Source organism: Hemiscyllium ocellatum, chromosome 38, assembly GCF_020745735.1.
Source record: "Hemiscyllium ocellatum isolate sHemOce1 chromosome 38, sHemOce1.pat.X.cur, whole genome shotgun sequence".
Taxonomy (NCBI): domain Eukaryota; kingdom Metazoa; phylum Chordata; class Chondrichthyes; order Orectolobiformes; family Hemiscylliidae; genus Hemiscyllium; species Hemiscyllium ocellatum.
Window position 1 is genome coordinate 34,095,363 of NC_083438.1, and position 27,438 is coordinate 34,122,800.

At 47.2% G+C, this 27,438-nt stretch overlaps 1 protein-coding gene across 1 annotated transcript; it reads right to left on the bottom strand.

The window, feature by feature from the left end:
* Positions 1 to 1,882: 1,882 nt before the first annotated feature.
* LOC132833984 (nuclear factor 7, ovary-like) lies at positions 1,883 to 25,609 on the bottom strand. Its single transcript, XM_060852694.1, has 7 exons — positions 25,532 to 25,609; positions 18,032 to 18,385; positions 16,834 to 17,024; positions 13,279 to 13,374; positions 10,355 to 10,588; positions 8,613 to 8,635; positions 1,883 to 5,725 (listed from the first exon to the last, which is right to left on the bottom strand). Exons 2-7 carry the CDS (start codon positions 18,336 to 18,338, stop codon positions 5,527 to 5,529), a joined length of 1,050 nt encoding a protein of 349 aa, XP_060708677.1. The 5' UTR covers positions 18,339 to 18,385; positions 25,532 to 25,609; the 3' UTR covers positions 1,883 to 5,526.
* Between the last annotated feature and the right edge of the window lie 1,829 nt (positions 25,610 to 27,438).

The window sequence follows — 27,438 nt, forward strand, 5'->3', positions numbered from 1 at the left end:
CCAAGGTTCAAGTCGTCACCGCTCCAGAAATGTGGAATAACACCTTGGAACAAGTGGATTAGAAAATATTTACAGGAGAGCTCAGGGTGCAAAGACTGTAGCTCAAATACACTTAATGGGGTTTGAAAAATATAGAATGCCTCCAGTGTGGGAGCCTGGCGAGACTACACCGACTCTCCAAAGAGCAACCCACTCATACTCTCACCCTGCGTTTTGATGGCTAATCCACTTGCACATTCCTGGACACTATGGGCAATTCATCATGACCAATATAACTAATCTGCACAACTTGAACTGCAGGAGGAAATTGAAGCCACCTGGCAAACACTGGGAGAACATGCAAACTTAACATACACAGTTGCCCGAGTCTAGAATCGAACCTGGGTCCTTGATGCTGTGAGGCAGCAATGCAAACCACTGTGCACCCCATATATCCCCTCACTGAAGAGCTCTATTTTGTTCAATGTGAACATTTCCTTGTTTGAATAGCCTTTGATACAGGCACGTAGGAATATGAGTAAGCCATTCATTTCCTCAAGCCTCTTCTGTGATTCAATAAGGTCATAGTTGATCTATGGTCTAACTGCATATACCTGCCTTGGGCCAATATCCCTTGGGAGTCTTACTTAAAAAGTGGAATATCTGAGATTTAAATTTAACATTGACCACTGTTTGAGGAAGAAAATTCCCAAGCTCCACTACCCTGATTATCGAAGTGCTTCCTCACAGCTCTTTGAATGGTTGGGTCCTAATTCTTAGGTTGTTGTCTCCTCATTCTAAAATGATCAATTAGCAATTCAATAACCACCTATCTCAACAGAATAAATTCTTCCTATTCATATTCCCATCCAGCTGCCTCATCAATGTCGTAATTGTAATAGCCTTCATCACTTTGTCGGCAGCTTATTCCATACACGACACTCTGCGTGTAAGTGTCCCCACTCACCTTGAATCTATGCCCTCTAGTTTTGAACTTCACTATCCTGGGGGAAAGACCTTCCATATTTACCCTATTCATGCCCCTCATGATTTCATAAACTTTTGTAAGATCACTCCTCAGCTTCTGACACTCCAGGGAAAGTACCCCCTGTCTATTCAGCCTCTCCCTAATGCTCTAACACTCCAATCCTGCTAACATCCTTGAATCTTTTCTGCACCCTTTCAAGGTTCACAGCACCTATCCTGTAGCAGGAAGACCAGAATAGAACGCAACATTACAAAAGTGCCTAACCAATGTACTTTATAGCTGCAACATGACTTCCCAATTTCTATACTCAATGCATTGACCAATAAAGGCAAGCATACCAAACACCTTCTTCACTATTCGATCCACCTGCGACTCCACTTACAATGAATTATGAACTTACACTCCAAGATCTCTTTGTTCAGAAACACTCCCCAGGACCTTACCATTAAGTGTACATGATTGGCTTTTCCAAAATGCAGCACCTCACATTTATCTAAATTAAACTCCACCTGTCACTCCCAAGCTCATTGGTCCATCTGATCAAAATAACATTGTACTCTGAGGTAACCTTCTTCACTGACCACTACAACTCCAATTTTGGCATCATCTGCAAACTTACTAACTGTACCTCCTATCTTTGCATTCAAATCATTTACATAAATGACAAAGAGCAGTGAACCCAGCACTGATCCTTGTGGCACACTGCTGATCATCTTTGAACATGTTGGCTCCCTAATGGTTCTGAATGGTAAAGTAAATGCTGACAGGAACAATCACTCGTTCTTTCAATACCAACTACTCTTAACGATATTAAAATGACAGAAACTGGTTCTTCTTTTGTTGCAGTCTTATTTATCAGTTGTTTGTTTCGATAAAATGCTGTTATGATTCAAAGCTAATATTTGTATTTGTTGCGAGTTCATTTCAATGCTTCCATTAACTACCATAAAAATGTTATTTTAAGATTGATCAATTGCTGGACATTTATCAGATTTTTCAAAATTCTGATTGCCAGTTAACCTCTGTGAGGGGGAGAGAATAAAGAATGAGCTCCTAACTGAAAATCAAAACCTAAAATTCTCAAACTGATGGTTCATGAATGTTCTTTAGGCTGGAGAAAGGTTTGCAGTGAAGATCCCCAGGGGTCAATATTAGGGCACTTGCTTTTCCTGCTACATTTTAATGATCTGGAGTTTGATGCGAAGTGATACGTTCAAAGTTTGCAGATGGCACTAAACTTGGATGAATTGTGAGCTCTGAAGATTCCAGTGTGAAACTCCAGATGGACATTGACATGTTTGTAGAGGTGACAGATGAGGTTTGATGCAGAGAAGTATGAGGTGATGCACTTGATTGGAAGAATATTGGAAGACAATATAAAATCAGGGGTGCAATTCTGAAGGGGGTGCAGGAGCAGGGGGACCTGGACTTATATTTACCCAGATCATTGAAGGTGGGAGGACAGGTTGAGAAATACGTTAAAGCATTCAATGTACAAGAGCAGAGATATGAGGTTAAATTTATACAAGACATTTGTTAGACTCAGTTGGAATATTGTGTAAAGTTGTAAATGCCTTATTGTGGGAAGGATGTGAACACATCAGAGACAACGCAGAAACAGTTTACAAGAATGGATCCAGGAATGAGAACTTCAGTTATGAAGATAGATCAAAGAAGCTGAGACTGCTTTCCCTGTGAGATGGCTGAGGGGAGACTTGATAGAAGTTTTCAAAATAATGAAGGGGTTGGATAGAGTAGGTGAGGGTGGAAGGTAACTGTGCTTAGAAAAGGATAAAAAAGCAGAGGACCTAGAGTTAAAGCGATTTGCAAAAGAAGCAAATGTGAAATGAGGAAAAGCTTTCTCACAGAGCTCGTAGTTGCAGTATAGAACACGCTGCCTGGGACAGCATGGGATGATTATATAGATAGAAATAAAGGACAACGACATGAGAAAATATCACGAGATTGGCAGTAGGTAACGATGCTCTCTGGTGCAAACACAATGGACTGAATGGTTCTGTGATGGAGACTGGGAGAATGTGGAACATGCTACCTGAGGGAGTGGTTGAAGTGAATAGCCTTGAAACACTTAAGGACAGGTGAGAGAAACAGTGAGGGAGATGAGAATAGATTGTCAGGGTGGGAGATTTAAATAAGAAAGGAGGCAAGCATGAATACCAGCATGGATTGGTTTGGTCTAATGGTGCATGTATATGCCCTAAAGCCCTATGCTGCACAAACTTGTTGTGATGAACCAAAATGGGTAGGGTGGACACCTTGATATGTTGGAGGATGAATAGTCTCTGGGAGGAGGTAGAGCCGTGATAGGATACAATATACAACCAATAAGGTCATTTTCAATTAGATAAAAACAAAATATTTCCACATCAGATTCACAATGACATTATATCCCATTTCCATCCTGTTTGGAACACCTGTTATTCCATGTAGAAACCACAGTGTCTTCGAGGTCTTTCATAAACCACCCGTAGTTGAGCGAATCCTACTCTGCATTGTTGTCCTATAAATTCAGTTGATTTTGGAAATAATTCACACAATGCAATCACAAACAATTTAAAGACTGGCAGTGAGTCATCAGGTATTTGGAACCTGCCAGTGAAACACAGGATACCAGAAGGCTCAGTGCCCCACCTCTCTACCTCCTCTCTCCACCAGCTTTCCCCATCAACAAAATCCAAGTCACTAAAAATCATAGAAATATAGAACCTCTGCAGTGAGAAAGCAGGCTGTTTGGCCCATCAAATTCACCCTCTGAAGAGCATCCCACCCTGAACCAGCCTCCCACTTTATCCCTGTAACCCTGTATTTCCCATGGCTTATCCACCTAACCTGCACATCCCTGGTCACTATGGCCAGCTTAACATGGCCAATCCACCCTAACTTGCACATCTTCAGACTGTGGGAGGAAACTGTAGAACCCAAAGCAAACCCACTCAAGCTGGAATCAAACCCAGGTCCCTGGTGCCATGAGGTAGCTGTGCTAACCATTGAGCTACCATCACCACCTTTTTCCATATTTTCCTTCACGGAACATGAGGATTACTAGCAAGGTCAGTATTTCTTGTTTCTTCTTAGCTGCCCTTGAAGTGTTGCAGTCTACATGCTATGGGTAGATCCACAGTGCCCTGAGAGATGGGATTCCAGGAGTTAAACCCAAAACCTCTGAAAGAAAGGCGATAACTTTCCAAATCAGGATGGAGAGTGGCTCAGAGGGGAAATTGCAGGGGGATGGTGTTCCCATGTATCTGCTGCCCTTGTCCTTCCAGATGGAAGTGTTGTGGGTTTGGAAGGTGCTGCCTGAGGATCTTGGGTGAATGGCTGCAGCGAATTTTATAGTTTGGTAGAGACTGCTGCCACTGTGTGCTGGTGTTGGAGGGTGATCGTTTAGGTTAATGAATGTGGTGCTGATCAAAAGGACTTATCTTTAAATCGTATTGAGCTTGAATGTTGGAGTCACACTCATCCAGGCAAATGGGAAGTATTCCATCAGAAATGGGACTGGATGAGTTCAGGATATCTGGTTAGCACGGACAAAGGGTCTGTTTCCATACTGTATGACACTATGACACGCCTGACTTGTCCCCTTGTTGATGGTGAACAGGAGGCAAATTACTTGCTGTAGGACTCCCAGGGCCTGACATGTTTTATAGCCATTGCATTTATATTGAATTGAATTTTAAATTTGAATTTTTTGTCACATGTACCAAGGAACGCTTTGTCTTGTGAGCAATACAGGCAGATCACAGAGTTAAGTAGCATAGGTAAGTAAATAATAGGTAAACAGCGGCAGAAACAAAAGCACAGGTACAGGTAAATTTAAGAGTTTGTGAGTCCTTTCAGTATTCTAGCAACAGTAGGGTAGAAACTGTTTTGAAACTGGCTGCCTAACACCACACAGTTATATTAGATTAGATTACTTACAGAGTGGAAACAGACCTCTTGGCCCAACAAGTCCACACCGACCCTCCGAAGAGTAACCCACCCAAACACATTCCCCTACATTTACCCCTTCACCTAACACTACGGGCAATTTACCAAAAATGCACTTTCTTGGACTGTGGGAGGAAACCAAAGCACCTGGAGGAAACCCACGCAGACACGGGGAGAATGTGCAAACTCCACGCAGACAGTTGCCTGAGGCGGGAATTGAACCTGGGTCTCTGGCAGTGTGAGACAGCAGTGCTGACCATTGTGCCATCCACGATGAGTCCAGTTCAGTTTCTGCTCAATGGTCGCTCTCAGGACATTGCTAGTGGAGGATTCATTGATGGTAATGCTGTTGTGTGTCACGGGCATATGTTTAGACTCTCTCTTGTTATAGATGATCATTGGCTGCCACTGTGTGACATGCATGTTCTTAAACTCATCAGTCTATTATTCCCTCCACTAATTCCTAAATTCCCTCTCATAGTCAATGTTTCTCTCACATTACCAACAATTCCTTGAGCACAAATGGCCTGTTTCAAATTCTAATGAACTTCCTCTATTAAACTTAAACCAAACTTAAACCAAACCAGAATAATGCAAAGATTGAATTTTCAAAAATCCTCATTTTCATCATCGTCATTGACAGACAATTCATCTTCATTGTCATCCTCCTCCTCCTCCTCCTCCTCCCCTTCTTCCTCCAGGTCCTCATTTTTCCATGTTTGAAGGACTGAAGGTAAAGGGATCCCATCAAAATTTAGGATGGGTTGAACAATCCCATTATCTGGGGAAATGATCAGTGTTTCCAGCCTGTAGGATCAGATATAAACAAGGAAGTGAGAAGGTGGTGTTTAGAAATGTAATAACTACATACAGTGCCTAATCCTGGCAGAAACAGGTCATTTTTTCCCATCTTCTCCATGCTGTCATTTGAATCTCAGAATCCCATTCTGTTTGGGACAACCTATTTGGAAACTCTGTCTATCTCTGGCCCAGGCTGTGTGGTGTTGGGCAGTGGTGCTGGCTTTTCCCTGGGATTCCTTTCCAATCCAATAAACTCTCCCAATTCCCATCACTCAGTTTCCAATGTGATAGCCTTAGAATTTGAATTCAGTTAAAAAAGAAACTGATAAAAGTTTGACAAGGCTGCTTTTCCCTAATTTTTTAAAATCTCCCATTTTTTGTCTGTCTCTCTCAATCCCTCTCTGTCTGACTCTCCCAATCCCTCTCCATCTGACTCTCCCAAATCTCTCTCTGTCTGCCTGATATAATCCAATCCTTGATTATATACAGTCTGACTCTCCCGGTCCCTGTCTATATGACTTTCCCAGTCCCTGTCCGTCTGACCTTCCCAGTCCTTGTCCGTCTGACTTTCCCAGTCCTTGTCCGTCTGACTCTCTCAGTCTCTGTGCGTCTGACTCACCCAGTCTGTGTGTCTGTCTCTCCCAGTCCATGTGTCTGACTCTCCCAGTCCGTGTGTCTGACTCTCCCAGTCCGTGTGTCTGACTCTCCCAGTCCGTGTGTCTGACTCACCCAGTCTGTGTGTCTGTCTCTCCCAGTCCATGTATCTGACTCTCCCAGTTCGTGCGTCTAACTCTCCCAGTCCGTGTGTCTGACTCTCCCATACCGTGTGTCTGACTCTCCCAGTCTGTGTGTCTGACTCTCCCATTCCGTGTGTCTGACTCTCCCATTCCGTGTGTCTGACTCTCCCAGTCCGTGTGTCTGACTCTCCCAGTCCGTGCGTCTGCCTCTCCCAGTCCGTGTGTCTGACTCTCCCATTCCGTGTGTCTGACTCTCCCAGTCCGTGTGTCTGACTCTCCCAGTCCGTGTGTCTGGCTCTCCCAGTCCGTCCGTCTGACTCTCCCAGTCCCTGTCCGTCTGACTGTTCCAATCTCAGTCCATCTGACTCTCCCAAATCCCTCTCCATCTGCCTGAGATTTCTGATCCCTGTCCATCTGACTTTCCCAAGCTGCTCTCCCTTTCGAGAGGGAGAGACAGAGACAGCCATGACTAGTGGTGAGTTTAACCAGATGGTTACCAGCTCTCAGGCAAAGGGAAATGTTGAGGCAGCAGGGCTTTCATGGTGACTTCAATCAGAAAGGTTATTGAACCACATTGTTGATGGCACTCTATGTCTCAAACAAGCGGTGCAGTCAACTGGTGTTCATCCACTTCCCACACTCCAGGGTCTATTATTCCTAAATTCCCTCTCATTGTCAATGTTTCTCTCACATTCCCAACTATTCCTAACTATACAATCCCTGATATTTTCTGCTTGCCTATGTCAAATTACAGTGAAACCATGATGAGTCGTATTCAGAGTTGCCAAATCGCCAGTTGTGCCAAAGTGAGTCAGCCTGTCCTTCTGACCAGCAGACCAGGAAATCCAGAAAAAAAGGGATATCCATGATCAACCAAAGTCTCAAACTGATCATTCTGGATTTGTCAGCCTCATGTGTGCTTGTCATATGACCACACCAAGCAAAACTGGAGCATAGTTAGACCCTGATGGAGCCCAAAATCACAGGCAAACTGACAGAGGTGGTCTGGGCCAAGTCCTCCAATGAGAGGCACCAGGAGAGCTCTTTAACACTGATAATGATAATGTCACTTGGCAATGGCCTGGCGATATTATGACCAGATTATTAATCTGGAGACCCAGGTAATGTTCTGGGGACCACGGGTTCAAATCCCACCACAGAAGATGTTGGAATATGAATTCAATAAGGAGGAACATAGCACATTATAATACAGCACAGGCCCTTCAGCCCTCAATGTTGCACTGACCTATGAAACTAATCTGAAGCCCATCTAACCTACACTGTTACATTATGATCCATATGTTTATCCATTGAACATTTAAATGCCCTTAAAGTTGGCGAGTCTACTACTGCTGCAAAATCTGGAATTAAGAATCTTATGCTGACCATGTATCTGTTGCTGATTGTCGGCGGGGGGGCGGGAAATCCCACCTGGTTCACTAATATCCTTTAGGAAGGAAGCTGCTGTCCTTATTTGGTCTGGCCTACATGTAACTCCACATCCTCAGTAATGTGGTTGACAATTAGGGTAGACATATCCAGCAATGCACACATCATGTGAATAAATTAAACTAAAATCTGTACTCTGCTTTACCATCTTTTACCAAATTGCTCTTTGATGTTTCAGCATTTTTGAAGTGTGTGGATTAGGAAAGTGGACAAAACACTTCAAGAGAAGGAAGGAAGAGGGTCTCGTGAAACCCTGCCCGCATGAAAGCAGCCGAGATCCATCACAATCCCTCCCTGCACCACAAAAACTGCACAGACAATGGGATTCAACGAAAGGCAACATGTGCTGAGCAGACACAGGTGATTGAGCTTTTCTAGAACAAGATCCCAGCATTATTCAACAGTTGTGTAAAGGGATATGGACCAAGTGCTGGCAAATGGGACTAGATTAGTTCAGGATATCTGGTTGGCACATACAAGTTGGACGAAGGGGGCTGTTTCCGTGCTGTACATCTCTATGACTTTAAATTCTTACAGTGTTGCTGCGACATTGTGTTTTCATTCTTTTTCAACACAAAACAAACTTGCAGGCAAATCAGGCTTTATAATGGTTACCTTTTCTATCTTAAATTACCACCTCTGAAATTCAAATTAGCATGGTTTTACTATATTCCCGTTATTCCCTTCATGTACATTAGAAATCTTACCTCTGCATGAACTCCATCATACCCTGGAACACAAAGAATAGTACATGACCATTTGTTACCTGGAATGATTCACACAGACACACTCCCCTCTCTCAACATTGACACTCACTCACTTCAACATTGACATTATAGCACTCAAACCTATACCTGCACTCACTCATACATAAGCACGCTTGTGCCAACTATGGACTACTCGAGCACTTACACATGCACACTAGCAAACATACATACAGAGAGAAATTGAAAATTCACACACCCAAGAATAAAAATCCTCATGTTGGACATGTTCCCCACAGGGTAGATCAGGGACTGACAGTCTCAATGGATTGAAGTTAAAGTGGGGTGGCATAATGGCTCAGTGGTTCGCACTGCTGCTCCATAGTGCCAGGGACCTGGGTTCAATTCCAGCCTCGGGTGACTGTCTGTGTGGAGTTTGCACATTCTCCCTGTGACTGCGTGGGTTTCCTCTGGTTTCCTCCCACAGTCCAAAGATGTGCAAAGCTTCAGTGAATTGGCCGTGCTAAATTGCCCATAGTGTTCAGGGATGTGTAGGTCAGGTGCATGAGTCAGAGGTAATGTACTGTAATAGGTGTATGGCATGGATCTGGGTGAGTTACTCTTCGGAGGGTCAGTGTAGACTTGTTGAGCCAAATGGCCTGTTTTTACACTGTAGGGATTCTAATTCTAATTCTTAAATACAATGTCCACACAGACATGAGGATTCAGTTACATAGACCTTTAAAATGTCTTGATCAGGTGTCGAAAATAACCAAGAAAGCTACTGGAATTTTGGCCTCTATATCTAGAGAAACAGAGTACAGAGATGCAGAAGTTATGCTGTAGTTATACAAAACCATGTTTGGATCCCACATGGGCACCACACCTGAGGCAGAATATATACATCTTGGTGGGAGTACAGTGTAGGTTTACAAAAATTATACTTAGACTTCAGGGGTTATACAAATTAGATGTGTTTTCACTGTCTCACAGACATAGAGACATCCAGCAGTTACAGACAGCAGTTACAGAGAGACAGGGAGACAGCAAAAACAGAGATGAACACAGTCTCACAGAGATAGAGACAGACAAAGTCACAGAGGGACAGCAGAAACACAGAGTGAGACAGTCTGACAGAGAAAGAGATAGTAGAAATTCAGATAGACAGAGAAGGTCTGTCTGCCTCTCAGAGACAGAGTCAGCACAAACATAGACACAGTAACAGAGATAGAGACAGCAGACAGACACAGAGAGAGGTAGACAGACATGTCGACACAGTCACACAGATAGACAGCAGACAGATGCATTTATTAAGAGGCAGACAGAAACAAACACACAATCTCAGAGATAGAAAAAGAGACAGGAGAAATAAACAGCTACAGTCAGAGAGATAGCCAGTAAAAACAAAGACAAACAGACAGCAGGAAAATGGTCTCACAGAGATACAGACACAGCAGAAACACAAAGACAAGCAATAACAGTCTCTCTCTCTCTCTCTGTCTCACACACACAAAAAAAAACAGGCAGACACATTCACAGAGAAAGAGAGAGGGAGAGAGAGACAGCAGAAACAATCCGACTGGAGAAACTTGGTGGAAGGTGATACCAACACACACGAGACCCTCATGCAGAGAGAGGAAGAAAGGCGCGTCACACATAGCCTAGAGGAGAGACAGGAGGGAGGAGTGCACAGGAAGGAACTGCAGCAGAAAACTCAATCAGTGATCGAATCTGAAACGTCATACTCTGACAAACTCGAAGTTGTCCCGAAGCCTGGATGCCTCCCGTAACGATTGGATGGTATCCTCGCAGTGTTCCAGCCTGTGCGTGGCCTGTGCCTGGAGGCCGTGGATGGAATCGAGGTGGTCATTCCCAACGTGTTGCATGTCAATCATTAACCGCTCCTTCTCGTTCTGCAGGAACTCGATCAGGCGGTCAATCTGACCTTCTGCCCTGTCCTTGGCATCAGCAATCTCCACCTGAACACGGGGACAACACATGCGGTTAGTCAGGCATCGGAGTGCACTCAGTAGGGTTCTTGTGGTGTAGTGGTAGTGTCCCTACCCCTGGACTGGGAGTCCAGTGTTCACATCCCACTGCTCCAGAGCTGTGGAATAACATCTCTGAACAGACTGATGAGGACGAATAGATTACATAGAATCATAAAGTCATAGAGATGTACAGCACGGAAACAGACCTTTTGGTCCAACCCGTCCATGCCGACCCAGATATCCCAACCCAATCTAGTCCCACCTGCCACCACCCGGCCCATATCCCTCCAAACCCTTCCTATTCATATACCCATCCAAATGCCTCTTAAATGTTGCAATTGTACCAGCCTCCACCACTGCCTCTGGCAGCTCATTCCATACACGTACCACCCTGTGTGTGAAAAAGTTGCCCCTTATGTCTCTTTTATCTCTTTCCACTCTCACCCTAAACCTAGGCCCTCTAGTTCTGGATTCCGCTACCCCAGAGAAAAGACCTTGGCTATTCACCCTCTCCATGCCCCTCATAATTTTGTAAACCTCTTTAAGGTCACTCCTCAGCCTCCGACGCTCCAGAGAAAACAGCCCCAGCCTGTTTAGCCTCTCCCTATAGCTCAAATCCTCCAGCCCTGGCAACATCCTTGTAAATCTTTTCTGAACCCTTTCAAGTTTCACAACATCTTTCTGAATCATGTGTTAAAAAAATCAAAACTTGTTAAGGGACTCTTGTGGTGTGGTGGTAATGTCCCTACCTCTGAGTTCAGAGGTCCAGGTTCAAATGCCGAGTGCTCCAGGGGTGTTCAGCCGTGCCTCAGAATGGGTTGATCAGAAGGTACAAAGAGGAACTAGTCCCACCTGCTCCATAAAGCCAACTCTAATCAGGGAAGGAGGTTAAAGCACTGAAAGAGTCCACTTGGCCCATTCTGTCTGTGCTGGCTCTCTTGTAAGAACAATGCAGCCATTCCCACTCCCTCTCCTGGGACCCCAACATGGTTTTTCTCTCTAATGAACCAATTCCCTTGGAGGCGGTCACTGAAGCAGCTCTGCTGTACTCTCGGGAAGTGCACTCCAGATGCTAATCAGTTTCTAGAGTCACACAGCACGAAACAGCCCCTTCGGCCCAACTTGTCCATGCTGACCAGGTACCCCAAAACTGAACTAGTCCCATTTGCCTGCGTGTGGCCCATATCCTTTCCTAGTCATGCATCTGGTCTAATTATACTCACCTCCACCACTTCCCTAGGCAGCTCATTCCACACACGCACCACCCTCTGTGTGAAAAAGTTGCCCTTTAGGTCTCTTTTGAATCTTTACCCCTCTCACTCTTAAACCTCTATGACCTCTACTTTTGGATTCCCCTATCCTGGAGAAAAGACCTTGTCTATTTACCCTATCCATGCCCCTCATTATTTTATAAACCTCTATAAGGTCACCCCTCAGCCTCTGACGCTCCAGGGAGAACAGCCCCAGCCTATTAAGCCTCTCCTTGTAACTCAATCGCTCTGGTTTAAACCTTCTTCATTTCTCCATTTCCTCTTTGTCCAGGCCCCTCATAACTTTGAACACCTCATTAGAATCATATAATCGAGAAGAGGTCCTTCGGCCCATCAGATCTGTGCTGTTAAAAACTACTTTAATTTTTACAGTCGTCCCTCTCACCTGCATTAGGCACATAGCCTTGAATATTGTGGCACTGTAAGTTCTCATCCAAGTATGTTTGGAAGCTTGTGAGGTTTCCCACCTCAACTACCCTCCCAGCAGTGCATCCCATATCCCTACCACCTTCTGGCTGGAAACTGTTTTCCTCAAATCCCCTTGAAACCTCCTGCCTTTCACCTTGAAACTATGCCCCCTTTGCTACTAACCCTTCAACCACAGGGAACAGCTGTTGTCTCTCTACCCTGTTCAAGACTCTCAATGAAATCTCTACCGAATCTTCTCTCCTCTCAGATCTCACCATGCAACCGATGTCCCTCTCCTTGATCCATCTTCACAAATCATCTTAGCTGCCAAAGCCTGGACAGAGTTTTCACAGCAGGTTTCTACAAGAGAAGGGACTACACAACATGAAAACCTTTCCAATTAACATCTCATCCCATAGAACTTACAATCCTATGCATTTTACTGTTTAAGATACATTAAATAGTTTCTTGCAATGCAAGTTATTCCACATCGAACAACCTGCTCTGAAAACTCTGTTCAGGCTAGACACTGCATGATATTTGATGATAATTGACAACATTCAAAATCAAACAAACAAAACCACGCCACTCCACCTCCCAATTTTTAAGTAAGTATTTCCAAGACCTGCATCTGAATTTTATCCAAAATTTAATCAGTCCTTCCTTGGGTCCCACCTTATCCACGTACAATAGTTCCTCCCCCCTCCCCTTATCCGCAGGTGTTACATTCCAAAATCTACCACGGAGGCCCAAAACTGTGGACAGTAGCGAAGCCTATATTTTGAATTAAAACTTATGACTTGAAACAATTTGAAACTTATGAATCGTTTATTTCTGGAATGTTCCATTTAATATTTTCAGGGGGGTAGTAAACTGTGGAGAACTGAAACTGTGGAAACCGAATCCATGGATTCAATGAAACTAGCCGATAAGTTTCTTTTCAGGAAAACAGGCCAGTAAACAAGGATGGGAACACTTACAAAAGGAGAACTGTCTCACCTTTGCCTTCTCCTCCAGCTCCGCGTACTGCATGACCTGGACAGACAACTTTGCGTGGTTTTCATCCAGACTTTCAACAATATTTGGCAGCATTTTCTGCTCAGAGAAAGAAAGACTATCATTTTATAAGGCAACACGTTTGTCTTAGTATCATTTCTACCTTCGTCACTCCAGGGTCAATCAAGTGAACACCTAGACCTGTTCACAAACCATGTTTCAGTGCAATGTAAAGCCAATTGAAAAGCAACAAGAAGCTACATAAAGTAGCACCGAGATCACCCCAACATAACTGCAGCAAATTGCAGGAGCACTGCATGTATGGTGCACCCATGCTGCATGGCCGGATTGAGCACTGATGTAGTATAAATCACAGCACAGAAGCAGCGCATATTGCATCATAGACGCAGGATTAATTGCAGCACAAATGCAGCATGAATTGTAGCATAAACTGTGGCACAGCCACAGCATGAATTGCAACAGAAATGCAGCAAGAACTGTAGCATAAATTGGAGACTGTCTGCATGGAGTTTGCACATTCTCCCCGTATCTGCGTGGGTTTCCTTCGGGTACTCTGGTTTCCTCCCACAGTCCAAAGGTGTGCAGGTTAGGGTGGATTGGCCATGCTAAATTGTCCCATAATGCCCAGGGATGTGCAGGTTAGGGTGGATTGGCCACGCTAAATTGTCCCATAGTGCCCAGGGATGTGCAGGTTAGGGTGGATTGGCCATGCTAAATTGTCCCATAGTGTCCAGGGATGTGCAGGTTACGGTGGATTGGCCATGCTAAATTGTCCCATAGTGCCCGGGGATGTGCAGGTTAGAGTGGATTGACCATGCTAAATTGTCCCATAGTGCCCAGGGATGCAGGTTAGGGTGGATTGGCCATGCTAAATTGTCCCATAGTGCCCAGGGATGTGCAGGTTAGGGTGGATTGGCCATGCTAAATTGTCCCATAGTGCCCAGGGATGCAGGTTAGGGTGGATTGACCATGCTAAATTGTCCCATAGTGCCCAGGGATGTGTAGGTTAGGGTGGATTGGCCATGCTAAATTGTCCCATAGTGCCCAGGGATGCAGGTTAGGGTGGATTGACCATGCTAAATTGTCCCATAGTGCCCAGGGATGTGTAGGTTAGGGTGGATTGGCCATGCTAAATTGTCCCATAGTGCCCAGGGATGCAGGTTAGGGTGGATTGACCATGCTAAATTGTCCCATAGTGCCCAGGGATGTGCAGGTTAGCGTGGATTGGCCATGCTAAATTGTCCCATAGTGCCCAGGGATGTGCAGGTTAGGGTGGGTTGGCCATACTAAATTGTCCCATAGTGCCCAGGGATGTGCAGGTTAGGGTGGATTGGCCATGCTAAATTGTCCCATAGTGCCCAGGGATGTGCAGGTTAGGGTGGGTTGGCCATGCTAAATTGTCCCATAGTGCCCAGGAAAGTGCACGTTAGGGTGGATCGGCCATGCTAAATTGTCCCATAGTGCCCAGGGATGTGCAGGTTACGGTGGATTGGCCATGCTAAATTGTCCCATAGTGCCCGGGGATGTGCAGGTTAGGGTGGATTGGCCATGCTAAATTGTCCCATAGTGCCCGGGGATGTGCAGTTTAGGGTGGATTGGCCATGCTAAATTGTCCCATAGTGCCCGGGGATGTGCAGGTTAGAGTGGATTGACCATGCTAAATTGTCCCATAGTGCCCAGGGATGCAGGTTAGGGTGGATTGACCATGCTAAATTGTCCCATAGTGCCCAGGGATGTGCAGGTTAGCGTGGATTGGCCATGCTAAATTGTCCCATAGTGCCCAGGGATGTGCAGGTTAGGGTGGGTTGGCCATACTAAATTGTCCCATAGTGCCCAGGGATGTGCAGGTTAGGGTGGATCGGCCATGCTAAATTGTCCCATAGTGCCCAGGGATGTGCAGGTTAGGGTGGGTTGGCCATGCTAAATTGTCCCATAGTGCCCAGGGATGTGCAGGTTAGGGTGGATTGGCCATGCTAAATTGTCCCATAATGCCCAGGGATGTGCAGGTTAGGGTGGGTTGGCCATACTAAATTGTCCCATGGTGCCCAGGGATGTGCAGGTTAGGGTGGATTGGCCATGCTAAATTGTCCCATAGGGCCCAGGGATGTGCAGGTTAGGGTGGGTTGGCCATGCTAAATTGTCCCATAGTGCCCAGGGATGTGTAGGTTAGGGTGGGTTGGCCATGCTAAATTGTCCCATAGTGCCCAGGGATGTGCAGGTTAGGGTGGGTTGGCCATGCTAAATTGTCCCATAGTGATAGGTGCATCAGTCAGAGGGAAAAGGGGTTTGGGTAGGTTACTCCATGGAGGGTCATTGTGGACTTGTTGGACCGAACGGCCTGTTTCCACACCGTAGGGAATCTAATCTAAATTGTAGCACAGATGCAACATGAATGCATCACAGATACAACACAAATACAGCTAAGATACAGTATGAATGACAATCCCAAGAAACACTGTTCAAACAACTGAGAATGACTAATGGCACAGCAATGCATCCATGTCAAAGCATTAATGCTAAAGCAACATGGATGCTTCCAATATGATCCCACCAGGGCCTGGGGCTGGGGCTGTTAACATCTCGTCAACCCAGCAGGGGCAGCAATATTCAGCTTCAGGTGTACAGCATTTCCATCATTTCCTGCCAGGTACTCCCAGTGCCAGCTCTAGGATGGTTCCCAGCTGCCTGTCTGTGGGATATAGGTAAAGTAGTGATACTTCTGTAATCATAATTGCTTATGCAAGGTAAATGAACTCACACCAGTGTGTGATTGTTTCAACCAAGAGCTGAGTTAACAAGAATGAAAACTATGTGAAGGAAATAGATAACTGTTTTTGTATTAGCTAAAATGTGCATACAAGAATGAAATATACCAGCAAATAATGGTAGGTGTTACAGACAAATAGATAAGGTGCTGTGAGGGGAGAGGGTGTAGGTTAAGCTAGAAATGCCTGTACAAACAGTCACAAGCATCTGATTCTCGCTTCTGCAAAAACAACAAAAAAACACCATCAAGAGATCATAAGGCTCAGTATGGACAAAGAATGGAAGGAAATATTGCTTCAGCCAGCAAGGAAGCAGATGGCAGTGGAGGAGGATATATACCTATGGACCACAGAGGGATGTGGTGAAATGGCCATGCAGGACAGACATTTGTATTGTACAAGGCCGGATGAGGCCAGAGATAAACAGCCGGGTTTAGAGTACAAAGTTAAAAATCACACAACACCAGGTTATAGTCCAACAGGTTTAATTGGAAGCACACACTAGCTTTCGGAGCGACGCTCCTTCATCAGGTGATAGTCCAAATCGGGTTTAGAGTAGTGGGAGATGTAAACAGAGGAGGAGTAATGGGAGGAGGGGAAGAGAAATGAATTGCATATAAGATATGTCCTTGCTAAACTCTGCGTGTCTATTTTAGACACCATGCTTGCAAGCGTATCATAAACGATACTGCTGCTTCAGATCTTGTCTCAGACTGAAATTATTGAAGTGAGTGGGTTCTATTTCCCACATAGTCTGCCCAGGTTGCCTTACCTTCCAGTCTTCGGTGATCTGAACCAATGGGGTGACAGTGTGGTTCACATGGTGATCACTCGATACACACAAGGGGCATAGCAGCACCCATTCCTTGAAGCACAAATGAGTCAACTCTTCCCCAGAGTGAATCCGGCAGGTTCTCCCTCCCAGGCTGCTTTCGACAGCAGTGTGGGAATCTTCCACCTCCTCTGCAGAGATGGGCAGGAGAGCATGTTTTGTCAATGCAGTCAATAAAGCACATAGCTAAGACCAACGACGGACACAAAGGCTTCACCACTGCCCCTCCGACAGTGCGGCACTCCATCAGCACTGACCCTCCGACAGTGCGGCACTCCATCAGCACTGACCCTCCGACAGTGCAGCACTCCCTCAGCACTGACCCTCCGACAGTGCGGCACTCCATCAGCACTGACCCTCCGACAGTGCATCACTCCCTCAGCGCTGACCTTCCGACAGTGCGGCACTCCCTCAGCACTGACCCTCCGACAGTGCGGCACTCCCTCAGCACTGACCCTCCGACAGTGCGGCACTCCCTCAGCACTGACCCTCCGACAGTGCGGCACTCCCTCAGCACTGACCCTCCAATAGTGCAGCACTCCCTCAGCACTGACCCTCCGACATTGCGGCACTCCCTCAGCCCTGACCCTCCAATAGTACAGTACTCCCTCAGCCCTGCCCACCGACAGTGCGGCACTCTCTCAACGTTGACCATCTGACAGTGTGGCACTCCCTGAGCACTAACCCTCTGACAGTGTGGTGCTCCCTCAGCACTGACCCTCCGACAGTGCAGTACTCGCTCAGCACTGACCCTCCGTCAGTGCAGCACTCCCTCAGCACCGACTCTCTGACAGTGTGGCACTCCCTCAGCACCAACCCTCTGACAGTGTGGCACTTCCTCAGCACAGACCCTCCAATAGTGCAGCACTCCCTCAGCACTGCCCTCCGACAGTGCAGCACTCCCTCAGCACTGCCCTCTGACAGTGCAGCACTCGCTCAGCACTAACACTGGGAGAAATGGGCAGAGATATCTTCTGTGGTTTCCCAAGAGAGTTTTGAACTTGTAACCTCTGGTGTCAGAGTTGGGGAGAAGATTACCTCTGAGCTATTGTGTGAGAGTGTATGTGAATGGTTTCTCTTCCTCTATAATGTTGTCATGTAAAGAGGTGAGGAAGCACATTAAAGAATTGCATCTTACCCAAGGAGGTGGGACACTCTTTCCTGTGCATCATCTTGTTGTAGGCCTCCACCAGCCTGACCAGGACTAGGTGCTTGGTCATCTTTGGCTTGCTCTGGTAGGACTGCCTGCAGATGGGGCAGCGGTAATCTGATTCTGGCTCCACATTCTCAAAGACCTGGTCAATGCAGACTTTGCAGAAGCTGTGCTCACAGGGCAGACGCACTGGCTCCTGGTAGAATCCCATACAGACACCACATGTCAACTCAACACCAAGCACGTTCCTCTTATCTCCTTCATCCTTGTCATCACTCAGGTACTGGGCCATTTCCACCAACGGGGCAGTGGCTAGGTTCCAGCAGGGTGTGCCAGGACCTGGACGAAACCAGAAACTCGGGTTAAATATAGATCTGAGTTATAGAGAGAGGTTGAACCAGCTAGGACTTCCTTCTTTACAGCGTAAGAGACCAAGGTGGGGGGGAAACCTTATAAGATCATGAGAGACATGGATAGGGTGATTGCTCTCAGTCTTCTTCCAAGGGTTGGGGAATTGAGGACTAGAGGGCATCAGTTTAAGGTTAGAGGGCAAAGAATACAAGGGAGAAAGTGAGGACTGCAGATGCTGGAGATCAGAGCTGAAAATGTGTTGCTGGAAAAGCGCATCAGGTCAGGCAGCATCCAAGGAGCAGGAGAATCAACGTTTCGGGCATGAGCCCTTCTTCAGGAATAAGGAAAGTGTGTCCAGCAGGCTAAGAGAAAAGGTAGGGAGGAGGGAGGAGGGGGAGGGGCGTTGGGAATGTGATAGGTGGAAGGAGGTCAAGGTGAGGGTGATAGGCTGGAGTGGGGGTGGGGGCGGAGAGGTCAGGAAGAAGATTGCAGGTTAGGAAGGCGGTGCTGAGTTCGAGGGATTTGACTGAGACAAGGTGGGGGGAGGGGAAATGAGGAAACTGGAGAAATCTGAGTTCATCACTTGTGGTTGGAGGGTTCCTAGGCGGAAGATGAGGTGTTCTTCCTCCAACCGTCGTGTTGCTATGGTCTGGCGATGGAGGAGTCCAAGGACCTGCATGTCCTTGGTGGAGTGGGAGGGGGAGTTGAAGTGTTGAGCCACGGGGTGGTTGGGTTGGTTGGCCCGGGTGTTCCAGAGGTGTTCTCTGAAACGTTCCTCATGTAGGCAGCCTGTCTCCCCAATATAGAGGAGGCCACATCGGGTGCAGTGAATGCAGTAAATGATGTGTGTGGAGGTGCAGGTGAATTTGTGCAGATATAGAAGGAGCCCTTAGGGCCTTGGAGGGAAGTAAGGGAGGAGGTGTGGGCGCAAGTTTTGCATTTCTTGCGGTTGCAGGGGAATGTGCCGGGAGTGGAGGTTGGGTTGGTGGGGGGTGTGGACCTGACGAGGGAGTCACGGAGGGAGTGGTCTTTTCGGAACGCTGGTCAGCCCTGGGTGACTTCCACACTGTCTGAGTAGCAGCCGATGACCATCTCCAAGGGGTTAGACTGTCAGCACCACTCCATGATGTTAAATAGTGTTTACCCACACAGTAACTCATGAAGTCATTTTGCTGAAGTCACACAATTTCTTGGAAAGACTATCTTTCTCCTGATTCTAAAAGACTTTCTGACCCTTTCTTTAAAAAGAAAAAAACAATCTTCGCCACCCCGAAATCCAAAAATCTATTTAACTCGACTTTGCAATCCAAATCCACAAACGACAATGATATATCAAACTTGCATCCCATCACCTCTGTCTCAAATGAAAGACACTGATTGTTGAGTGTGTCTCCATGTGAGTTGATAGAGGTACAAAAGATGTTGAGAGGCATGGATAGAGTGAATAGACAAAGACTTTTTCCCACAGACGAAATGGCTATCACAGGGTGGGCATCATCTTAAGGTGATTAGAGGAAGGTTAGGGAAAATGTCGGAGTTAGGTTCTTTACACAGAGAGTAGTGGGTGCATGGAATGCACTGCCAGCAGTGGTAGTGGAGTTCGATAAATTAGGGACATTTAAGGGACTCTTAGATAGGTGCATAGAAGATAGTACAACAAAGGAGATGTAGGTTCGTCAGATAGCAAGTTTTGAGAAGACTTGTAGCTGAGGTTGAGGTTATGAACGTAGGTTTGCTCGCTGAGATGGAAAGTTCATTTTCAGACATTTCATCACTGTACTAGGTAGCATCTTCAGTGAGCCTCCGGATGAAGCACTGATGGTGTAGCCCGCTTTCTATTTATAGTTAGTCTAATCTTCGAGTAGGGTAAAAGGCTGGCACAACATCGAGGGCTGAAGGGCCTGTACTGTTCTATGTTCTAAGCTCTAAGTCCCCCTGTGGTGGAAAACATCAACCCAGAATTTCCTTTTCCAAACCCCTTCAGGATCTTTTCTTAAATAATCTTTTCACAGGATATGTTTCTGATCGAGTTAGCATCTATTGTTCGTGTCTAACGGTCCTTGTGAATGTGGTGGAGTGTCCTGGTGTGTAGGCATGCCAACAATACTATTGGCAGGGAGGGGAGAAAACAAGAGGGTAGAAATTAACCCAGTGAACGCCTGATATGTTTCCAAGTCAGGATGTCACTGACTCAAAAGGCAGCCTGCAAGTGCTGAAGATGATTGTACCCATCTGCTAATCATGTCCTTTTAGGTGTTGACATTGCAGTTTGGAAGATGTTCTTGATGGATTCTCGGTGAGTTGCTGCAGTGTGTCTGCAAACACTGTCCCAGCTATGAGTCAGCAGCATGAAGATTGGCTTTCCAATGACCATCTTAAACATCAAATCAACTGAGCTCTTCCAGCCTGAACATTGTCGAGTTTCTTGAGTGTTGTTGGAGCTACCCCCATCCAGGGCAAGTGGGGAGTATTCCATCACAATCCTGACTTGTGCCTTGTCTATTCCTACACCTCCACGCACATCATCTCCTGTTTCCTTTGCTCCCAGTGTAGTCTCCTTTACATTGGGGAGATAGGATGTCAACTTGCACAACATTTCAGAGAACATCTCTGGGGTCATGCACCAAGCAACCCCACCACCCTGTGGCCGAATGCTTCAACTTGCTCTCCCAACCCGCCAAGGGCATGCAAGTCCTGGGCCTCCTCCACCACCAAATTCTAGCCACCTGGCACCTGGAGGAAGAATGCCTCAGCTTCCACCTTGGGACCCTCCAACCACACTGGACCAATGTCGATTTCACCAGTTTCCTCATCTCTCCTCCACCCATCTTATCCCAGATCCAAACCTCCAACTGTCCTAACTATCCATCTTCCTTCCTATCTATCCGCTCCACCCTCCACTCCGACCTATCACCATAAGCCCCCCACCTTCGTCCACCAATCGTCTTCCCAGCTACCTTACCTCAATCTCTACACCCCCCCTCCCATTTACTGAATCTCAGCCCCTCCCCCCATATTCCTGATGAAGACTTTATGCTCGAATCGTCGTCTCTCCTGCTCCTTGGATGCTGCCTGATTAGGTGTGCTTTTCCAGCACCATGTGACTCTAATCCCCAGTCCTCACTCTCTCCCCAATCCAGGCTTCTAGTGGGTTAGGATGGTGAATAACTCTGTAGAATACCAAGCCTTTGACTTGTATCCATAGCATCTGTATGGGTGGTCCCATTCAACTTCACAGCAATGGTAACCCCTAGGATGTTAATAAGGAGGGATTCATTATGGATGGAACTGCTGAAGGTCAAGGGGAGATAGTGATATTAGCGATGGTCTGTACCTGGCATTTGTGAGGAGTGGATGACACCTGTCAGTCACCATGTCAAACCTGTGTACTTTGCAGGTTTTGTTGTGTTTGAACAATGTCCTGCTTCAGTCCCTGATGACTGATGAACAGTCAAAAAATGTGGTGCTGGAAAAGCACAACCGGCCAGGCAGCATCTGAGGAGCAGGAGAGTCAACATTTCGAGCATAAGCTCTTCATCAGGAATGCTTATGCATGAAACTTCGACTCTCCTTCTCTTCGGATGCTGCCTGACCTGCTGTGCTTCTCCAGCGCCACACTTTTCGACTCTGATCTCCAGCATCTGCAGCCCTCACTTTCTCAGAGTTGATAATGATGTTGAACATTGTACAATCATTGGCAAACATCCCCACTTCGGACCTTACGGTGGATGGAAGGTCACCGAGGCAGGTTGGGCCAAGGATACAATCCTGATGGAGGTCCATGGTTTATTAATTACAAATCTGAGGTTGATGGAGGAGGTTGAGGGAGAGACCTGGAGAAAAGGCAAGCATACGCAGTCAAGACCAGCTATGATCGCACTGAATGGTGGGACAGACATCAGGTGGTCCAGGTTTTAGAAAGAAGGGGATGTGAGAGGGTGAAGGGCTTGTAAGGCCTGGGTGTAAATGGCAAACATGACTATAACAACTGACGTGGTTAGATTTGCAAAGCAAAGACAGAGTAATTCCACAAGGGGAATTTTGGGTTGGGAGGTATATACTGGTCCATGGTATTTTAATGATCTACTGTGTGTCCAGTTCACTCCAATTAGTGGAGCGACAATGCAGACTGCACTGTGAAGCAACGGGAATGAGATCTTAACAATTTGGGAGCTACGGCTTTTCTCATTGGAGAGAAGGATGAGAGGTGAGTTGATAGAGGTGTACAAGATGATGAGATGCATCGATTGAGTGGATAGCCAGAGACTTTCTCCCATAGTCGAAATGGCTACCACAAGGGGGCATAATTTTAAGGTGATTGGAGGAAGGTTTAGGGGAGATGTCAGAGGTAAGTTCTTGACACAGAGAGCGGTGGGTGCGTGGAATGCACTGCCAGCAGCGGTAGTAGAGTCAGATACATTAGGGACGTTTAAGCGACTCATGGATAGTCACATAGAAGAAAGCACAATGAAGTGGGTTAGTCTGATCTTACAGTAGGATAAAGCATCAGCACAACATCGAGGGCCAAAGGGCCTGTACTGCTCTATGTTCTATTCTTCCCACAAGTAGCTAGAATATCTCTGGCTCCCAGCACTGAGGTGTGTTGGAAGGAGTTACAAATTGCTACTCGACCTGTTTGGCGACATTTTGTACGCACCTCTCCGGGCTGACAGTTCCATGAATCTCTGGCTCAGAGATTGAGACGCTCCCTGTCTTTAATCCCAGAGATCTGTCTGCATTATCCCAAAACAACCTGCTTCAAGTTAAATACAAAAATGCCTTCAGTCCCCAATTGCTAACGTTGAGAACTGGTCAGCTCCGTTGGTTGGACAGTTGGTTTGCAAAGCAGAGTACTGCCAACAGTGTGGGTTCAATTCCCATACTACCTGAGGTTAACTGTGAGAGACTCTCCTTCTCAACCTCTCCCCTCGCCTGAGGTGTGGTGACCCTCAGGTTAAACTACCAGCAGTAGTGAGACAGTAGTCCACTGGGACAGAGGTGACTTTATCTTTGCTGTTATCATATTAAAAGTAGACAGGTAGAAGACTGGAAGAACACAGCAAACCAGGCAGCGTCAGGAAGTAAAGTTGCCATTTTGAACGTGACCCTTCTTCAGCTACTGCCTGAAGAAGGGTTACACTTGAAACGCTGACTTCTGCATCTCCTGATGCTCCTGGCTTGCTGTGTTATAGTCATAGAGATGTACAGCACAGAAACACACTGGGTCCTCTAGTTTTTGTCATTTACATAAACGATTTGGTTGTGAGCATAAGAGGTACAGTTAATAAGTTTGCAGATGACACCAAAATTGGAGGTATAGTGGACTGCGAAGAGGGTTACCTCAGATTACAACAGGATCTGGACCAGATGGGCCAATGGACTGAGAAGTGGCAGATGGAGTTTAATTCAGATAAATGCGAGGTGCTGCATTTTGGAAAGCAAATCTTAGCAGGACTTATACACTTAATGGTAATGTCCTTGGGGTTGTTGCTGAACAGAAACCTTGGAATGTAGGTTCATAGCTCCTTGAAAGTAGAGTCGCAGGTTGATAGGATAGTGAAGGCGGCGTTTGGTATGCTTTTCTTTATTGGTCAGAGTATTGAGTACAGGAGTTGGGAGGTCATGTTGTGGCTGTACAGGACATTGGTTAGGCCACTGTTGGAATATTGCATGCAATTCTGGTCTCCTTCTCATTGGATAGATGTTGTGAAACTTGAAAGGGTTCAGAAAAGATTTACAAGGATGTTGCCAGGATTGGAGGATCTGAGCTACAGGGAGAGGCTGAACAGGCTGGGGCTGTTTTCCCTGGAGCATCGGTGGCTGAGGGGTGACCTTATAGAGGTTTACAAAATTATGAGGGGCATGGATAGGGTAAAAAGACAAAGTCTTTTCCCTGGGGTGGGGGAGTCCAGAACTAGAGGGGCATAGGTTTAGAGTGAGAGGGGAAAGATATAAAAGAGACGTTAATGGCAACGTTTTCACACAGAGGGTGGTGCGTGTATGGAATGAACTGCCAGAGGAAGTGGTGGAGGCTGGTACAATGACAGCATTTAAAGGCATTTGGATGGGTATATGAATAGGAAGGGTTTGGAGGGATATGGGCCAGGGGCTGGCAGGTGGGACTAGATTGGGTTGGGATACCTGGTCGGCATGGACGGGTTGGACCGAAGAGTCCTTCCAGCATCTTGCCTGTCCCTCCTGATGCTGCCTGCCTTGCTGTGTTCCCCCAGCCTCCTGCCTGTCCCTCCTGATGCTGCCTGCCTTGCTGTGTTCTCCCAGCCTCCTGCCTGTCCCTCCTGATGCTGCCTGCCTTGCTGTGTTTCCCCAGCCTCCTGCCTGTCCCTCCTGGTGCTGCCTGCCTTGCTGTGTTCTCCCAGCCTCCTGCCTGTCCCTCCTGGTGCTGCCTGGCTTGCTGTGTTCCCCCAGCCTCCTGCCTGTCCCTCCTGGTGCTGCCTGCCTTGCTGTGTTCCCCCAGCCTCCTGCCTGTCCCTCCTGGTGCTGCCTGGCTTGCTGTGTTCCCCCAGCCTCCTGCCTGTCCCTCCTGGTGCTGCCTGCCTTGCTGTGTTCCCCCAGCCTCCTGCCTGTCCCTCCTGATGCTGCCTGCCTTGCTGTGTTCCCCCAGCCTCCTGCCTGTCCCTCCTGATGCTTCCTGCCTTGCTGTGTTCCCCCAGCCTCCTGCCTGTCCCTCCTGATGCTACCTGCCTTGCTGTGTTCCCCCAGCCTCCTGCCTGTCCCTCCTGGTGCTGCCTGCCTTGCTGTGTTCCCCCAGCCTCCTGCCTGTCAACTTTGGATTCCAGCATCTGCAGATGTTTTTAACTCTGACCATATTAAAAATGACAGGTGTATCTCACTTGCAAGGCCATCTTGGGGGAGGAAGGGAGGGGCTCTGGGTGGTGGGACTAATATTACAGCTCCTTGAATTGCCAACAGATGCACAATTTGCCAAACGGTGTCCTGCTAGTCTTTAGATTCTTTGCTGGCTTCATTAAGGGATAGAGAGCGAGCTGCTGGAGTCAGTTCTGCGCCATAGCAGAAGACAGCAGCTGTGTTTGTTTACAACAGCAATGACTAAGTTCTTGGTTTATAAGTCGAAATGATCTCTCATGTAACGGCCCAACATCAGGAGACACTCACCATGATAAAGAAGATGGCACTGAAATTCCACACATCGATCAGCCTTACCTGCTGAAATCAAAATCTCTCTTTTTGGTTTTCTGCTCGCGCTCTCTTGAAGGTTCTTTCACTTTCAGTTTGTTCAGTTCCTGTCATGTTTGGAACATTTTAAAATTTAAAGGCACCCTCACTCCACGAGAGCAGAAGTGAAACTACTGATCGAAACAACACTGATCTCAGAACATGGCAAGGAATGCTTGTATGTGTCATGGCAAGCATGACACATACAAGCATCCTTGTGCCGACACACAGAGACAGACCCACAGATAAATATATGAGTAAAATGTGAGGTCTGCAGATGCTGGAGATCAGAGCTGAAAATGTGTTGCTGGTTAAAGCGCAGCTGGTTAAAGCGCAGCATCCAAGGAACAGGAAATTCGACGTTTCGGGCCAGAGCCCTTCATCAGGAATGAGGAGAGTGTGCCAGGCAGGCTAAGATAAAAGGTAGGGAGGAGGGACTTGGGGGTGGGGCGATGGAGATGTGATAGGTGGAAGGAGGTCAAGGTGAGGGTGATAGGCCGGGGTGGGGTGGGGGCGGAGAGGTCAGGAAGAAGATTGCAGGTTAGGAGGGCGGTGCTAGGTTTGAGGGAATCGACTGAGACAAGATGGGGGGAGGGGAAATGAGGGAAATGAGTTCATCCCTTGTGGTTGGAGGGTTCCCAGGCGGAAGATGAGGCGCTCTTCCTCCAACTGTCGTGTTGTTATGTTCTGGCGATGGAGGAGTCCAAGGACCTGCATGTCCTCGGTGGAGTGGGAGGGAGAGTTAAAGTGTTGAGCCACGGGGTGGTTGGGTTGGTTGGTCCGGGCGTCCCAGAGTAGGCGGCCCGTCTCCCCAATATAGAGGAGGCCACATCGGGTGTAGCGGATGCAATAGATGATGTGTGTGGAGGTGCAGGTGAATTTGTGGCGGATATGGAAGGATCCCTTGGAGCCTTGGAGAGAAGTAAGGGAGGAGGTGTGGGCGCAAGTCTTGCATAACCTGCGGATGCAAGGGAAGGTGCCGGGAGTGGAGGTTGGGTTGGTGGGGGGTGTGGATCTGACGAGGGAGTCGCGAAGGGAGTGGTCTTTGCGGAACGCTGATAGGGGAGGGGAGGGAAATATATCCCTGGTGGTGGGGTCCATTTGGAGGTGGCGGAAATGACGGCGGATGATACGCTGTATACGGAGGTTGGTGGGGTGGTAGGTGAGAACCAGTGGGGTTCTGTCTTGGTGGCGGTTGGAGGGGCGGGGCTCAAGGGCGGAGGAGCGGGAAGTGGAGGAGATGCGGTGGAGGGCATCGTTGATCACGTCTGGGGGGAATCTGCGGTCCTTGAAGAAGGAGGCCATCTGGGCTGTACGGTGTTGGAACTGGTCGTCCTGGGAGCAGATGCGGCGGAGACGAAGGAATTGAGAATATGGGATGGTGTTTTTACAGGGGGCAGGGTGGGAGGAGGTGTAATCCAGGTAGCTGTGGGAGTCAGTCGGTTTATAGTAGATGTCTGTGTTGAGTCGGTCGCCCGAGATAGAAATGGAAAGGTCTAGGAAGGGGAGGGAGGAGTCTAAGACAGTCCAGGTGAATTTGAGGTCGGGATGGAAGGTGTTGGTAAAGTTGATGAACTGTTCAACTCCTCGTGGGAGCACGAGGCAGCGCCGATACAGTCATTGATGTAGCGGAAGAAAAGGTGGGGGGTGGTGCCAGTGTAGTTGCGGAAGATGGACTGTTCCACATATCCTACGAAGAGACAGGCATTGCTGGGGCCCATGCGGGTGCCCATGGCAACTCCAAACTAACCTACACATCCCTGGGCACTATGGGACAATTTCCCATGGCCAATCCACCCTAACCTGCACATCCCTGGGCACTATGGGACAATTTAGCACGACCAATT

Excerpts from the sequence above, each read along its gene's own strand:
- LOC132833984 (XM_060852694.1), bottom strand. The coding sequence starts at position 18,338 with ATGGCCCAGTACCTGAGTGATGACAAGGATGAAGGAGATAAGAGGAAC. Across the intron at positions 10,589-13,278 it reads AGCTGGAGGAGAAGGCAAAG|GTGGAGATTGCTGATGCCAA; the intron begins GTGAGACAGTTC and ends CCCCGTGTTCAG. Across the intron at positions 5,726-8,612 it reads ATGATGGAGTTCATGCAGAG|GCTGGAAACACTGATCATTT; the intron begins GTAAGATTTCTA and ends CTGATCCTACAG.